The sequence below is a fragment of the Neopelma chrysocephalum genome, unplaced genomic scaffold (assembly GCF_003984885.1).
Source record: "Neopelma chrysocephalum unplaced genomic scaffold, ASM398488v2 Primary Assembly neopelma1_137, whole genome shotgun sequence".
In the NCBI taxonomy this organism is placed as follows: Eukaryota; Metazoa; Chordata; class Aves; order Passeriformes; family Pipridae; genus Neopelma; species Neopelma chrysocephalum.
The window spans coordinates 594,787-610,903 of NW_020897799.1; the positions used below are offsets into that span (position 1 = coordinate 594,787).

General features: G+C 55.9%; 2 protein-coding genes across 2 annotated transcripts; one reads left to right on the plus strand and one right to left on the minus strand.

Annotated features, from left to right (window-relative positions):
- Window positions 1-404: 404 nt before the first annotated feature.
- TMEM79 (transmembrane protein 79) lies at window positions 405-3,310 on the plus strand. The gene is made up of 4 exons (XM_027699167.1): window positions 405-507; window positions 1,340-2,154; window positions 2,365-2,578; window positions 2,829-3,310. The coding sequence occupies exons 2-4, from the start codon at window positions 1,431-1,433 to the stop codon at window positions 3,031-3,033; spliced, it is 1,143 nt and encodes a 380-aa protein (XP_027554968.1). The 5' UTR covers window positions 405-507; window positions 1,340-1,430; the 3' UTR covers window positions 3,034-3,310.
- Window positions 3,311-9,999: 6,689 nt separating this feature from the next.
- On the minus strand, window positions 10,000-10,819 carry LOC113975294 (E3 ubiquitin-protein ligase DCST1-like). Its single transcript, XM_027699142.1, has 3 exons — window positions 10,717-10,819; window positions 10,494-10,633; window positions 10,000-10,404 (listed from the first exon to the last, which is right to left on the minus strand). The coding sequence occupies exons 1-3, from the start codon at window positions 10,817-10,819 to the stop codon at window positions 10,000-10,002; spliced, it is 648 nt and encodes a 215-aa protein (XP_027554943.1).
- Between the last annotated feature and the right edge of the window lie 5,298 nt (window positions 10,820-16,117).

The window sequence follows — 16,117 nt, forward strand, 5'->3', positions numbered from 1 at the left end:
CTTATACATGTTTACTTCCGAGTATACATCTTGAAAGTGGCTAAAAACTCTGAAAAGAAACAACATATTTTTCTAGTGATCACCTGTAGAGTTTGAAACTGAGCTCATTTAAGGCAATAAAATGAAAAGCTAGTTTATAAGCTGTCTCATGGTATAAATGACCAGCCCACCAGCAAGCCACATCCATAAAACACAGGGACGAGACCACCAAAAATGCAGGCTGATAAGAGTATCAAAACCATACGCACATTACCCATCCCAAAGCAGATATTTTATTTCAGTTCGGTTATTTTATTGAACTCCAGGAGCCCCGGGGGGACACCCGGGAAGGGGCGGGAGCGGAGCCTCGCCCGGCCGGGAGGACCCTCCGCCCGCCTCTCCGCCCGCCCCACCTGAGCTGGTCCGACGGGTTTAAGGTTCAGAGGCGGCCAGGAGAGCGCAGGAATTCCCGTCGGCTCCCGGCAGAGCTGCCCCGTAGCTTCCCCATGGCCCCCCGGCTCTGCCCGAGTGAGTCCCGCAGGAGGGGCGGTGGTGCCGTGGGGCGGTGCGCGAGCGGGGCTCGGGCTGGGACCGGGGCTGGGAATGGGGCTGGGAATGGGGCTGGAAGTTGGGATGCGGGCGCTGGAGGTGCGGGAGGCCCAGGAAGCTGCTCCATAGCCGCACTTCCGTGTGTGGATCTCGGAGGGAGCCTCGTGCCGCTCCGTGCCTCAGTTTCCCCACACCTGTGGCTCCTTCTGGGGATGCAGGGACGAATGTGTACAGAGGGCAGAGGGAGAGATTTTCATCGTGGAGGTAACACCCGAGACGGGCGAAGAGACAGGGATCCCCTAGAGGGGAACAATGCGGGAGCTCTGCCTGTGCCTCCTGCACCCCGTGAAGGGCACCTGGCAGCCCCCTGCACCCACCTCACATCAGTCTCGGCTACAAGAGGCAGCAAACCTGGCCCATCCCGGCTCTAGCTGGGTTCCCAGGCACAGCCAGGCCACCTCTCCCCGGGGCTTGGGTGGTGCTGGCACAAGACAGAGCAGTGGAAGAGCTGGTTGTATCACCCAGCTGCTCCAGGGTAACCAGACTGTGCCCAGCCAGAACCCCCGGGGTGTTTGTCCGGCAGGGGAAGCCATTCCCAGCCAGACCCAGAACCCCAGAGCTCGTCTGACCCACCCAGACAGTCCCCGATCCCTCTGCCACGGCCCAGAGCGTGGGCACACCGGGTGCTGCTCTCTCCTTGTAGTGCACGGACAGGTGGGTGCTGGGGGCTCCAGGGGTGCCAGTTTGCCCCTGTGACCCCAGACCTCTCATTTCCAATGTTTTTTTGTCTGTCTCCTTACTCCTGGTGCAGGGTGAAAGTGGAAGAGACGGAAACCTCGTCCCCTCTCAACACAAGTGCAGCAGTGTCAGCAGTGTCCAGCAGTGCGGACCCGGCCGCTCTCATGGCTGCCGCAGACCCTGTCCTGCCCCCCGAGGAGGTGGCTTTGCTGGAGCTGGGGAAAGTGGCCCTGGACAAGGTGCCACCAGCCCCAGATGAACACCTAGAGGACCCCAATGCCACCCTGCCATGGGACCGATGCCAGCACAGCGCCCAGGGCCAGCCAGAGCCTGCAGAGGCAAAGAGGCGCTCGAGTCCCGAGGGAGGCCGTGAAGACCCCGAGGAAGCTGCTCCCCCCTGCCCACCAGCTGAGGCTGAAGAGGATGAGGAAGGCCCTGGGCTGCCCGTGATGGCAGCCCATGTCTTTGTGCCCATCGACCCGCAGTGCATCGAGCAGAGTCCCTGCAAGCAGAAGCAGCACCCCGCTCCATGGCCCCAGGAGGAAGGCAGGGGGGGCCATGTTCCCCCCAGCAACAGACCCAGTAGCCTCCACCACAAGCAAGTCTTCCTCCCCCTTGGCCCCTCGCGCTACCAGGACCCCCTGGGCTTTGAGGGGCGTGTGGCCAAGCCCCCGGCTGAGGCACCACAGTGCCCGTGTGCCAGGGACTGTGGCTCCAATAACCTCAAGGCCGTGGCCTCAGTGGTGGGGGCCCTGCTCCTCTGCCCCTGCCTCATCTACGGCGCCTACGTCTTCCTGCCCTTCGACGCTCCACTGCTGCCCACCGTCAGTGCCCGCCTGGTCTACACGCTGCGCTGCGCCGCCTTCGCCACCTTCCCCGTGGTGCTGGGTGAGCCAGGGGGTTGGGGCACAAGCCTCTCGCCTCTGCTCTGGGCCATGTGACCCCAGGACTGTGGGGATCAGAGCTGGGGCCGAGCTCTTTGCGGCTCCACTGCTCCCACTGGGTGCAGCAGGTGGAGTTTTCCTCCCCTCTCTGGTGCTCCTTAGCCCCACTGAAGCTCCTCTGGATGCCCACTCAGCCCCTCTCTCTGCCCCCCAGGGATGATCGTCAGCGGCATCTCCCGCCTCTGCTCCTCTGCCCTGGAGCCCTTTGGGGAGCTGCAGCGGGAGGTGGAGATCCACCGCACCTACGTCTCCCAGTCCATCCAGCTCTTCATCCTCTACTTCTTCAACATGGCCGTGCTGGCCACCTACCTCCCTCAGGAGCTCCTCAAGCTCATCCCACTGCTCACAGGGCTCTTTGCCATCTCCCGGTAAGTGGCTCCTTCACCCTGGGGCACCACCAGGCTCTGTCAGCACCAGCAAACACCATCCCTTGGTGCGACTCCTGCTCTGGCAGTGCCTCACCCGGCCAACCACAGCCAGGGAGGGTTCTTCATCTGCACCCTGCTTCCTGCAGTGGCCGTGCATGGAAAACCCTCCCTGGTCAGAACCTGCAGGTGAAGCCGGTGCCACCCCCGTGGCATCGCCCCCATTGAGCCCTCACCCTCTGCCCCTCTCCAGGTTGATTTTCTGGCTGTCCTATGCCATCAGCCGCTCCTTCCGTGCCTTTGGCTTCAGCATGACCTTCCTGCCACTCCTGGCCATGCTGCTCTGGAACCTCTATGGCATGTTTGTCCTGGAGCCCGAGAACCTCCTCTCTGTGGCAGCACCAAAGCCCGAGGGCCGCTCCAAGGAGAGCGGAGCCAAGCTCCGGCACTGGGGGTGAGGGAGGCCCGGGAGATGGGGGGCCCTGACCCTGAGGGCTTGAGCCCTTCTCGCTGCCCTGCCCAGAGAGCCCCGATGGCACAGGGGTGCTGGCAGATCCCGCTGGGCCCCTGTTCCCTGCCCAGACATGGCAAGGTTTTGCTGTGCTGAAACCCTCCGCACCAGGAGTCTCCTGCAGGAGGGCAAACAAAGCCTGGAGCAAGACCCAACGAGCCCTGTTCTATGGGAATGGGGTGAGATTTGCCTCCCTTCCTGCTGGAGCCGACTTTGTCCAATAAAGCCCTTCACCAAACAGCTCTGTGTCTGCTTTGGGGGGGATTGGGTTAAATTGCCCAGGGAATGACTTGGAACTTCTCCCACAGGATGCAGTCATCCAGCCTCAAAATGATGCTTCCAAGAGGGAAAAAAAATCATATTTCCCCCAGATTGTCCCTCTTCCAGCCCTGAATCCCACTGCTGTGTCCCTGCATGGTCAGTCCTGCCCCTCTTGTCCTTCCCCTTCTTCCTGGTGGAGGTTCAGCACCCAGTTCATGAACCAGTTGGCCAGGCAGGAGGACGGGAGCCCTCCCCAGGGAGGGTTGCAGGGAGAAGCTGGGACAGATGACATGGAACCAGGCTTGCTACTGCCCAGGGCTTGGGATGGCCGATCCCTCCAGGATGGGTGCTGAGCCCCCCACTCTGTGGATATGAAGGGACCCCTTCATGGAGTTGCGCGTTTGATGGTCTCAGTTCTCTGATTCTCAGGCATAACTCAAAGGAGTAAAAAATCCACCAAATCCAGGGAAAGCCCCTCCAGCCCCAGCTCTGCCAGGTGTCTGGCCTGTCCCTCCTCCCATCCCACAATGCTGTATCAAGGGAGCAGCCCACCTAAGCCAGAGAACTGGACTTGAGGACCTGAGGGAACGGCTGGAGCTCTGTCAGGGGAGGTTTCGATTGGATATTAGGAAAAGGTTCTTTCCTCAGAGGGTGGTCAGACACTGGAACAGGCTTCCCAAGGCTGTCAGAGCTCAAGGCGTGTTTGGACAATGCTCTCAGGCACATGGTGGGATTGTTGGGCCTGTGCAGGGCCAGAAGTTGGACTAAATGATCCTTGTGGGTCCCTTCCAACTCAAGAGAGTCCATGATTCCATGACTCTTCTGAATGTGCCTCGTCAAGGACACAGCCCAGGGCACTGATCCTGCAGCTCATGGGCAAAACTCCCCTGAGCACCACATGTGCTACAAGGCACAAGTCCAGCTGCAGAGGCTCCTCAGCACTGTCCCATTCCTGCCAGTCCCGAGATCCCCTCCAATTTCTGGACCATCTGGTTGTTTAGCATTAATTACAGGGTCCAAGGGCACAAAACCAGCCCCATTTGCCCTTTCACACCATCTGTGCCCAGAAAAGCTTCCAGCTTGTCTCATTTTTCTCCCTCAAATCGCTCTGCTCCACAGCAAGGCTTTGTCTTCCCCTCTCAGTTACCTGCTCCCTTCCAGCTCCCAGGGATCCAGCAGCTGGCAGCCAAGAAGGAAATCATAGGGAAGGAGTAGGTTGGATGCATTAATCTCTGACAGCCAGGTGCTGCACGAGGAAGGCGCTTTGCAGAGAAATTCAAGTCTCTTCTTTGTAAAAAGCTCTGAGGGTCTCAGGCCCTGGACAGGTGCTGTGTCAGTGTTTGGGGACTGGGACCAGCCTGCCCTGGCTGAGCAAACCCTGCAGAGGGGTGGGCTGGGAGGGAAAGGCCCAACCTGTGGTTATGTGGCCTCAATGGCCAACAGGGATCGAACCTCTGGGTTGCTTTCCATAGTTGGCAGGTTGGAGGAGCTTTGCCCGGGGCAGCAGGGAAAGAGGAAAGTATGGGACAGAGTAGGAAAGAGATGTTAAAGGGATTTGGTTGGTTTTTTGTTTTGGTTTGGTTTGGTTGGGTTTTTTTAAATTTTTATTTTTTATTTTTTAAAGGCAGACTCAGGCATGCTGAGTGCAGTACCACTAAGAGAAATATTGATGATGATGATGTCATATTGGACTCTTACAACATTAATGAGATACCATAATTTTGTATGTTGGGTTTGATTATGTGGAGGAGCAGCTGGATCAGCCTCGGGGGGAGGCCGGGCTGTCTGTGACCATAAGCATTTGGATCTGTCAGCAGCACTGACTTTTCCACCTGTGTTTTCTTCCTGTAATGAAATCCAACCGTTTTCCTTAACGCCCGGCTCCCAGAGCGAGTAACGTGTCCCACACCGTGGTTCTGCGGCCTCTCAAAGCTGGTTACTTCAACTTCACCTCTGCCACCATCACGTACCTGGCACAGGAGGGAGGACAGGTCGTGGTGGGTGGACGATTTAGAGGAGCCCTGCAGATCCCCCTGACCGTGCTCTTGCAGCTGCCTGGTCGGGGTGATGTCCCTGAGCTCTCACCCTGCCCAGCTCTGCCCCAAGAAGGAAAGTGGTAAAGCCTGTCTTTTCCCTGCCTTTTCCAGGTTGGTTTCACTAGTGCTCCCGGGCAAGGAGGAATCCTGGCTCAGCGTGACTTTGACAGGAGGTTCTCCCCTCACTTTGTAAGTACCTTTCAGCTGACAATGGAAATTGCACTGCAGCAGCTGCAGCCCAGCACAGTGGCTTCCTGCTGCACGTGGTGTGTGTGGCTTGTCCTGCAGTCACCTGGAGAGCTCCAGTGATATTGCAGTTAATCCCTGTCAGTTCTCCATAGGAGTATCACAGAAGCAGCCAAGAGTTTCCACCCCAGCTCCCTCTGTGGAGGAGCTGCACTGTGGGATTTGAGCCAGAAAATTGGAGAGTAGAATCTTAGAACCTCCTAGGTTGGAAGGGACCTACAAGGATCCCGGAGTCCAACTCCTGGCCCTGCACAGGACAACCCAACAATCCCACCAAGTGCCTGAGAGCGTTGTCCAAACTCCTTGAGCTCTGTCAGGTTTGGTGCTGTAACCACTTCCCTTGGGAGCCTATCCCAGTGCCTGATCACTCTCTAGGGAAGAACCTTTTCCTTATATCCACCCTAAACCTCCCCTGACACAGCTCCATGCTGTTCTCTCGGGTCCTGTCCCTGGTCACATAGAGCAGAGATCAGTGCCTGCCCCTCGTGAGGAAATGCTCCACACAGAACCCCCTGGGGTCACCTACCACAGCCCCTGAAAAACCCCAACCTTCGGACGTGGTCTTTGAGTTGTGGGGAGAGAGAGAAGCTGGTGGCAGTGGCTGGGAGGGAGGGCCCACCCTCTCAGGGCCCCCAACAGTGCCCAAACCAGGGGAGCTTTTCTACACCTCCCCCCCACCCTCCCATCACACAAACAGCCTGAAACAACATCTTTATTTAGAGGACCAGGTGAAGTTTTGGTCCAGAGACCTCACCCCAGCATCAGCGTCCTGTAGCACAGGGGCACCTCCGGGGTTTCTGCCATCATTCCCTGACTTTCCCCAGCTCAGCCTCGGGGCCAAGTCGCTGCATCGAGCTCTTCCCCACATCGGTGCAGAGCTGGTTGCAGGGGGGGATGACTCTGCCTGCCATGCACGGTTGGCTCGAGGTGATACATGGATCTAATTTGTTAAGTCTCTTCAGTCTGTGCAGTCAGACTCAGAGGGTCTTCTTGGGGGGTCTTTAGGGACCCCTGTGGGGGTCATTGAGCCACTGAACTTTGGAGTTTTCATCCTGATCTTCCATATACAGTGTTGTTTTCATCTAAGCTGCACAGGAGGTTCCTGAACAAACTGGATTGGGTTGGTTTGACTTGTTCCATAGGTGATTGCAGAGCTCTCAACATTCCACTGTTCCACTGGTCCACTGACCGTTAGGTACCATCCATTAACCGTTGTTATTTACAACATAGGCAGCCCATCAGGAAGGTTCATATCCATGGTGGCTCTGTAAAGGGACGAGAGAGGAGAGCAAGGAGGAGAATCAGGGTTCAATTCCTCCAGAACCAGGTGCCAAGAGCCCCCAACACTCCCCTCATGTCACACAGCCCTGCAGCTGCTGCAGCCCCGTCTGGGGCCGGGCGGTGAACAGGGGGGAAACAGAGGTGCCCGACCTGCTGGGCTTCCTTGGCCGTAGAGCAGATGGAACAGCTCAAAGGCCATCAGAAGGGGTGGCTACTCCTATGTAGAACAGGGTTGCCATGAATTCCACAATGTGCATGACCCTTGTTCATATCCAGAGGATGAGCCATGACAGCGACTCTGCAGCCTGGGGCACGTTGTGCAGGATGTTGGGGCCATGCCCAGCTCCAGCAGCAGCATCATCCCCTCCCCTGTGGGGACAGGGCAATCCCCCAGCACCCTCCCTGCTCCTGGGCCCACAGTTGCTCACTTGGGCAGCACCAGCAGCATGGTCATCATGTCATGATGGAGAAGGCCATGCCCAGCCCCAGTTCCAGCTGGGTTCCCGGTTCCAGGGAAGCATTCCACCATTCTTGGTTTTTCTACGGTTCCCAGAGGAGCATTCCACTGCTGCTATTGTAGGGCACAGCATCTCACAATTGTCTGTTCCACGGGAGAACCTGCCACCTGGCATATCCAGAGGCACACAAATCAGGGGACAGTGCTGGGACCCGGCTGCTGCTCCGGGACACTGCTGGGGCCACAAAAAGGACCCCCCAGAGCCATTTCCAGAAGGCTCAGTCAAGGACAAATGTGCAGGGGCTGACCAGGGCTGAGACCAGCCCTGGGGCGGGACCCAAAGGGTCGGCTCGGGGTAAAGGCGTGCACAGCACCAGAGCGTGGCAGCAGCGGGTAGGGTACGGCCCTGGAACCAAGGGTGGTGAGAGCCTGGGGGTTTTTTGGTTTTGTTTTTTTTTTTCTTCTCTTTTTTCCTTGCTTGTTTTATTGCTTTTCTTCTTGTGTTGTTTTTTTCTTGTTTTCTTGTTTTTTTGCTTTCTTGCTTCCTTTCTTATTTATTTTCTTTCTCTTTTTTCTTTTTCTCTTTTTTCTATTCTGCTTTTCTCTTTTCCTCCTTTCCTTTTTCCTTCTTTCTTTTCTTTTACTTCTGCTTTCTCTTTGTCTCCCTCGCTCCCTCTCTCCTTGCCTCCCTTCCCTCTTCTGCTTTTTACTCTTTCTTTCTCTCAGATACACCTTGGTTTGACAGCGTTGATTGCAAGTTTCGCTCAGTCAAAAATTCAAGTCAGCTCAGTTGTTGCCAATGAAGACTATTCTACTTGCAAAGACCTCTGCATGATCACGATTACTGCTCTTGCTACCACACAGAGATTCAAAACAACCTCTGCCTTTACCCGCAGGGGGACGGGACAGGTGGCAGGTGAGGAGGGCTGTGACCTGCAGCAGCACCTGGACACAGGCCTCCACTGGGCCCCCACTACGAGATGAAGAGCAAACACTGCTGTGCTGGTGAATGGGGTGGGCATGGGCTGGCAGGTGCACAAAGAGGTGAACAGCTTTGTCCACAGCCTCAGCCAGGAATTCAGCACCAGCATCATTTAGCAGGTGGCTGCCTGGGCACCCTGTGGATGCCTGTCCCCTGTGGCCAGGGTGGGGTCAGGTCCTGCCCTGCTCCTCACAGCAGGAGCACCACCACACACTGCTGGATGCCCACAAAAGGGAGCAGCTGAGCGAGGAGGTAACCTTGCATCTGCTGGAGGAAGGCACCTGCCTGGGTTTGGCCGTCTCCTTGTTCTGCCTACTGTTGTCCTTCACTTTCCTCTTTGTTGTCTTCTCATGACAGCCACGCTGTGGCTGTCAGAGCAGGATTGGTGCCAGTATGGGGTGCAGCCCATAGCCTCTGCTGGCTGCTGGACTTAATCTGCCACTATTAGAGGTGGGGGAGAGCAGGGGCTCCTCTGGCTGCACTCATCCTGCAGACACAAATGGGATGGGTTACATCTTCGAGATCACCTGTGACCTGATGTCTGCCTGCCCGAGACAAGGTGAGAAGCCGCCCCTCCACGTGTGCTTCCCTCTACACCCCCTCAGCTGCCACCTGCCCTCACCCACTCCCCTCCACGCCAGGAGCATGTGGCTTTCCTGCACAGCACCGTTCTGGCATGGTGGGAGGGGTTGGCATGTGCCCTGCTGCCCCTCACCCAGAATGAGCAGATGCTGCTGTCCCAACTCCGGGACGAGATCTTGGCCTTCACCATCCCGTGGCCCTGCAGTGGCCTGAGCTGAAGCACCTGGTGAGGGGCTGGGGGCAGCCGGGCAGTTTGGGGCTGGGGGGCAGCAGGCTGTGACACACCCTGCTCTCTGCAGGTGCTGGAGCTGTTCGGGTGAAGCCTGCTGCTGCTCTTCCTCTTTACCTGTGGCCTGGACCCCTTCAGGTTCTCAATGTCACCCAGAACCATTGCTTCATGCAGTATTCCTACCAAAGTGAGGCCATGGCCCTGGGGAGCAACTCCATGGGCCCCACTGTGCACTGTGGCAGTGCAGGGCCTCCTCCACCCTCTCCCAGCCTCCCCATCCTCCCATCCCACAGCCACCATGTCTGCAAACATGGTGGGCAAGTCCCTGATGGTGCAGCTGCTGCAGGGCACCACTGGGCCCTGAACACCACTTCCAACACCCAACCCCACTGGGAATGGGACTTCCCCAGCCCCAGGGCCTGGCCACGCTGTGTTCTGCAGGGGGACTCACACTGGTGCCATGTCCCCAGCCTGCCACATCCCCACAGCATCACAGGGCAGCAGTACTGGAGCATCTGCCTGCCCCTGGCCCACTGACCCTGCTCTGCCTGGCCCAGCTCTGCCTGCGCTGTGCCATCACAGCCTTGTACTAACCCAAGATGAGCCTGGCACAGCTGGAAGGGGGTGGGTTTTGGGGTGGGCTGGTGCCCCCAGCCAGCCACTCCTCAGCGGTGTTTGCCAGTGCAGTAAGAGAGCAGCTGTGTGCTGCACCTGTACAACAGGCTGTGGCAGTGGAAGCATTTTGTCCCCCTGTAGCAGACACACATGGCACAGTGAGCACGGCAGCCACCTGGGCTGGTGAGCAGGGATGGGGACATGAGGTGCTGAGGAGGGGTGCATCACTCCTGAGGTGGCCGATGCAGAGCACAACCACAGAACTGGCCCTCACAGCACTCCAGGCTGTTCTGGATCACACCTGGGAGGCAGGAGTCTTCAGCTGCCTGTGCAGACCCAGACCTGCTGGCCAAGACCCCGTCCATGGTGCTGGCACAGGGGCCTGGGGCAGCCCCCCCTGGCTGGCAGCCGCCTGCCCTGCGTGCTGCCAGCCCCTGCCCGTCCTGCTCACTGGCACAGCGATGTTTGGTCTTCCTCTCGTACAGCTCCTGGGTGCTGCGGGCCCGCTTGGTGCCCTTGCCCTTGTCCTGCCGCAGGTCGTAGCCCTCGTTGCTGGCCACCTGGTCGTTCAGCTCCATGAAGGCGTGTGAGACGTTCTGCATCTCCGCGTTCAGCGTCTCCCCGCTCCGCTGCCGGGACACACACGCAGACCCGCGCACGCGGAGGCTCGGCCCCGCTCCCCCAGCCCCCCGCTGCCCCCTCCCCACACCCCCCTCACCACCAGCTCCTCCATCACGCGGCGCAGGGGGGACGTCGACACCTCCCAGAGACCGGTCGTGTGGTTGACCTGAAGATCCACCACGCAGTCCATCGAGCGTTTCGCCTCCATCAGGTTGTGCCAGAGGTTGGCCACGGGCCCTGGTGCCAGCAGGGGTGGCTCAGAGCCCGCCAGCTCTCAGGACCCCACTGGGGGGGGCACAGGGACATTGGGGGGACCCTACCGTGGTAGATGGCGGTGAATACAGAGAAGGCAAAGCCAAGGTGCCTCACCCAGGAACTTGAGGACCATGAGCAGGTCGGCACAGGGGAAATGAAGGGGAACATGGGGGTACTGGGAGCTTCAGTGATGGCCTCCCAACTGCAGCCTGACTCACGGTGGGGTGACTGGTGAGAACAGAGCACCGTCTTTGGGCAGCAAGGTTCCTCATGCCACTCTGGGTGGATTTCAGGGCAGTGGAGGGATGTGAAAGTGAAAAAGCAGGTTCTGATGTCCAAAATCAGCGTGAAGCAGAGGTATTGATGCAGTGCAGTGGAGCACTGGGGGAGAGCAGTGTACCTGCTGAAAAAGGGGTGAAAGCCTCCCCAAACCTTCCCCAGTGAAAGCTGGGAAAGTCAGGTTGGGATGAAATACTGCAGCATTTTTACTGTGGGGCTGACCAGGTCTGTGCTGAGTGTTCTGTCTGACCATCGGTGTAGGAAGGGGTGCCCACATCTCCCCTGCTCTGTGCCTGGGCTGAGGGCACTGGAGTGTGGCTCCAGAGAGACCCAGGAGGGGGTCTGGAATTTGGAAGCCATGTCAGGAAGTGTTGGCCAGTTGAGCCATTGGGAAGGTACCCAGAATTCAGCAATGCTGTTTGTCACCTCAGGAAGCCCTGAGCTGTCAGTTGGGCCAGGAGGTCTCCCTGCATTTTCCACACAGGGTAGCAAAGATCCCCTTCTCCATGACCCTGCCTTTGTCTGCCAGGACAGTGAACATGACTCCTCCCTGCCTCCAGTGCAGCAGAGACCCCCACATTCATCCCTCAGTAAAGCAGAGACCCCTGGCCACTTTCAACCCCCTGGAAAGCAGAAATGCCAGCATGGAGCACCCAGGACAGCAGAGACCCCCACTTCCCTCCCTCTCTCCCTCAGGATAGCAGAGATTCTTGCAGCAATTACCCCATACTGTGCAGAGCTCCATCCCCATCCCTGCAAAGGGGCAGCACCCCTGGATGTGGGGGGTCTGCAGGACCAGGCCCTGGAGCCAAGGGATGTCTGGAGCAGTGCTGGCAGAGAGCCAAAGCCACGGCCATGTGCTTCCATAGCTGCTGCAGAGGGAAGGGACCCTTGAAGCCCTGCTGTGCTGTTTTCGAGCAGGTTGCTCTAAGGGCCAAGAGGAGACAAGAAGTGTTGGAGCAGGAGTGGCAGGAGTGGCAGGGCAGGTGCCCCCCCGTCTCAGTGGTGAAAGACTGCAGAGCACCCCTTGTTGATCTGCCAGGACAAGGGAGACCCACACCTCCATCCCTCAGGACAGTGCAGACCCCTACAGCAATTCTCCCATAGTGTGCAGAGTCCCATCTCCATCCTCACAACAGCAGAGATGCCCATCTCCATCCCCCAGGGCAGCAGAGAAGTCACCTTCAATACCCCGTGCTCCAGAGACCCCCCACCTTCACCACCAAGTGCAATAGAGATGCAGTGGTGACCCCTGCCTTGATCTGCCAGGTCACCTGGGACAGCCAAGATCCTCTCCTCACTTGTCTGAGACACTGGAGGCCCCCCAGCCCTGGCTCCCAGGACAGCAGAGACCTCCACCTGCATCATCCCATGCAACCAAGAGCCACCTTCATGCTCGGTTCAGTGGAGACCCCTCGTCTCCATTGTCCAGGGCAGCAGAGACCCCCTCCTCAATTGTCCAAGACTGCACAGACCCCCACCTTCACCACTCTGTAGCCTGGGGACCCTCCAAGTCCAGCAGAGATCCCTTGCCTCCATTCCCCTGTGCAGCAGAGGCTCCCAGGAGCTTCTGTCCTCCAGGGCAGTGCAGATTCCTGTCTCCATCTCCCGGGATATCAGGGGCCCCATCCCCTCCAACTCCCGGTGCAGCATGGACCCTTCATCTGCCAGGACAGTGGAGAGCCCTGCTTCCATCCTCCAGTGCAGCTGAGACCCCCTCTTGCATCCCCCAGTGCAGCATGGACTTTTATCCAAGTGTCTGGTTTCTTGCATTTCTGAGAGCTCTCGGACTCCTCACAGCTGCAGGGACTGCAGAAGGAACTGTCTGGGGAAAACTGATGGGGAATGTGCACTGGGAGCCCAGAAAGCCAACACTGTCCCGGGCTCATCCCCACAATGTGGGCAGCACGTGAGGGGGGGATTCTGCCCCTCTGCTCTGCTGAGACCCCCCTGCAGAGCTGCCTCCAGCCCTGGGGCCCCAGCACAGGAAGGACGTGGAGCTGCTGGAGTGAGTCCAGACAAGCCCATGGAGCTGCTCCAAGGGCTGGAGCCCCTCTGCTCTGGAGACAGGCTGGGAGAGCTGGAGGTGTTCACCTGGAGAAGAGAAGGTCCAGAGAAACCTCGGAGCCTCTTCCAGTGCTGAAAGGGGCTCCAGGAGAGATCAAGAGGGACTTTGGACAAGGGTCCGGAGTGACAGAACAAGGGTGAATGGCTTCCCACTGCCAGAGGGCAGGGTTACATGGGATATTGGGAAGGAATTCTTCCCTGTGAGGATGGTGAGGCCCTGGCACAGGTTGCCCAGAGAAGCTGTGGCTGCCCCATCCCTGGAAGTGTCCAAGGCCAGGTTGGACAGGGCTTGAAGCAACTTTTTCTAGTGGAAAGTGTCCCTGCCCATGGCAGGGGATTGGAATGGGATGATCTTTAAGGTCCCTCCCAACCCAAAGCAGTCTGTGTGTCTATGATTTGTATGAAATATGGCATAACCTCAAGCACAGAGCAGTTGCTTTCACATAGGTATGAACAAGAGTGTTGTCACATGACCTACTGGACTAGAGAAAAAAAATGCAAAGAAAATTACTGCCACCTTTGCCTCTTACCTGCAGAACAGAAACCAGTTGTGTTTTATTATGGTGAGTTATTCTCAGGTCCTGTGAATTGACAGAAATCAGTGAAAAGTGTGTTCCCTTCCAAGGAAAACCCAACGCACTTTCCAAAAACACTCACAGGGTTTTGCATTTCTGTAGTGGTCTGTCACACAGAAGATTTTTGGGGATTATATGGGAATAGAATTGTGTGTGAAGGGGAGACTGAGATAACACAACAAGGGTTAATTCCCTTCTCACTCTCTCATTTCCTTATTAGTGCTAAAATCTGCAGCACAATTCCCCATGGCACTCCCTTTGGCAGCTGCTCGTTGTTAAGTAAACACACATTCACATCAGATAAATACACTTCGGTGTCATAAACTTCCACAGCCATCACATACTCTTGCTCCACTTCCAGCGTCCTCCTGTCTCCTGGGCAGATGGTGAAACTTGAAATAAAACACAAGGTTGGCTCCCAAGAACCATCAACAGCAACTTGGTAACATGATTTTCATTAAGAAATGCAACTCTATTATTGGAAGTTATTCATCTGGGGATTAATAATGGGAGCACTCCTAAATTGGCTTGGAAACCTGAAGTTTGCATTAGGCTTTGTCTCAAAGCAACGAGAGTGCCAGTGATGCTGATTTCCGTAACAGAAACATCTTCCCACTGCCATAAACCAGATTTTAGTGGGGAACAGGACAGGCACAGGGTCACTGTGAAACTCCTCTGGGCAGGAATCAAGGACTGAAGCAGAAGTGTTCTCGTTCTTCATCCTCCCAAGTATCCAAGTACCCTGAATCCAAACACTCCATAACAAAAACAAGCAGCAGAGAAGTGGCATGAAGGCAATTCTGACACATGCTTTCCGAGCTCCAGGGCCCATTTCCTTGTTGTTAGTCTGCAGTGGAGTTAATTAGTCTGATTTAGAGAGAAGCCCATCAAGTGGAGAAACGCCAACTTCAGTTTTCAAATCACTGCACTTGAAAAGATGTAGCCTTAAGATTGAGCTGCCCACTGCCAGCAGGATGGATGCAGTTACAGAGGGAAAGTATATTCCTGAAAAAAAAAGGAAACGAGGGTTTTATAATTGAGCTTTTAATTTACTTACTACCTAAAAATCCAGCTTCTACAGTGCAGTTAAGAGCAGTTGGGTCTCACATATGAAGATCCTTGTTCTTGTACAGGAATTCTCTCATGATTTTCAATTTAATGAAAGAGAATATGGGCATCCTCAGAGTGTGCAAGAAACTACTCTGTGAAGTTAAAGCATTCAGAGAAACTTACAGTTAGGCTCCAAAATGTCCTGTTTGCCTTCACAGTCTCTTTTACTACAAATCAGGTTGGTGATGGGAAGGAAGACATACAGCAGATCAGGTCCAACTGGTCCTCACTGCTGAGCTGGTGGAGGAGGGTGATACCCACAAAGCTGACATAACGTTCAAGGGCAAGTTCTAATTCTGCAAAAATCTCATTTGACAAATTAAAGGAATCTGATAATCACCTACAGGAAGGAGAACTCACACAGAGACTAAATGTCATGGACTCTTCTTGCTGACATAGTAAACTCAAGCCTCCTTTTCCATTAAAGATGAAGACGACAAGAAGCATTTCTTTCTCAGCAGGAAGAGTTAAAATTGTGGAATTAACAGTGGGAGAGCTTATCTCACAGGTACATCTTTTGATGTCCAGAGCTCTCACAGCAAACTCCAGGGGAGAATTGTCCAGGATGTTCTCAAATTTGGAAGATAATTTCAATGCTATCATATCAACAAGGACATCCCAATGGAGTAAACAGCCTGTCAACAGGAGAATAAATAATCCTTAATTCAGCATCTACAGGCTCAGACTGGCTTCGAAACTGGTGAAAAATTAGCACTAGTGAAAATAACAAAGAGCAAATCAGTGACTTCTTACCCTACAGAGCCTGGGTACAGGCACCGTCACGACCTGTAGGTTCTCACAGAGTCTTTCTGTTCTTTCTGAAAGTTTTCCTTTCTGCATACAATTCCCTGGCTCAATGAATTTGCATTTTTCTGCCTTCCATGTTCTTCAGCCATCGCAGCAGAGCAGCCACCAGAGGGTTTGGGGAACAAACAGCACCACCCTTCTCAACAGCTACAAGGAAGGGAGGGAGGGAGGGAGGGTTAGTTTTTCCCCCCCTCCACTCAGACCTGTATCTTTAAATGACCTTAAGAGGTGGCAGAGCACATTAATAAAAGTGGGTTTATATTGTCACTAAAACAATCCCTTTTCTAGTGTTTATTCCTGCAATGATCTGCTTCAGAGCATCCTCCCAGTGCTGGGGAGAGCTTGCTTCCAGCAGCTCACCCATCAGGTCCTGGAGTGCACAGGCTTCAGCTGATGGTCCCTCTTCTCCAGGTGTTGGTGTGGACACCAGCTAACAATAAGAGTTGGAAAACAACCCCCCTGATCCTGCACAAGCCTGCATCCCCCCACCCAGCCCGGGCAGGACAGCAGCCCCTCCTCCCTGTCAGGTTGCAGCAGCCCCTGGGACTGCTGAGCTGCTAAACCAGGCAAGAGCCTCCTGCTCCACAGGCACAGCTACACCCCTTCCCCAGGGGAAGATCCTGACCTC

Bases quoted from the DNA above. Each gene is read 5' to 3' on its own strand.
- TMEM79 (XM_027699167.1), top strand. From the start codon at position 1,431: ATGGCTGCCGCAGACCCTGTCCTGCCCCCCGAGGAGGTGGCTTTGCTG. The intron at 2,155-2,364 runs GTGAGCCAGGGG...TCTGCCCCCCAG, and splicing joins CACCTTCCCCGTGGTGCTGG to GGATGATCGTCAGCGGCATC. The intron at 2,579-2,828 runs GTAAGTGGCTCC...GCCCCTCTCCAG, and splicing joins GGGCTCTTTGCCATCTCCCG to GTTGATTTTCTGGCTGTCCT.
- LOC113975294 (XM_027699142.1), bottom strand. From the start codon at position 10,819: ATGTTCCCCTTCATTTCCCCTGTGCCGACCTGCTCATGGTCCTCAAGT. The intron at 10,634-10,716 runs GTAGGGTCCCCC...TGCTGGCACCAG, and splicing joins ATTCACCGCCATCTACCACG to GGCCCGTGGCCAACCTCTGG. The intron at 10,405-10,493 runs GTGAGGGGGGTG...GTGTCCCGGCAG, and splicing joins GCGTGATGGAGGAGCTGGTG to CGGAGCGGGGAGACGCTGAA.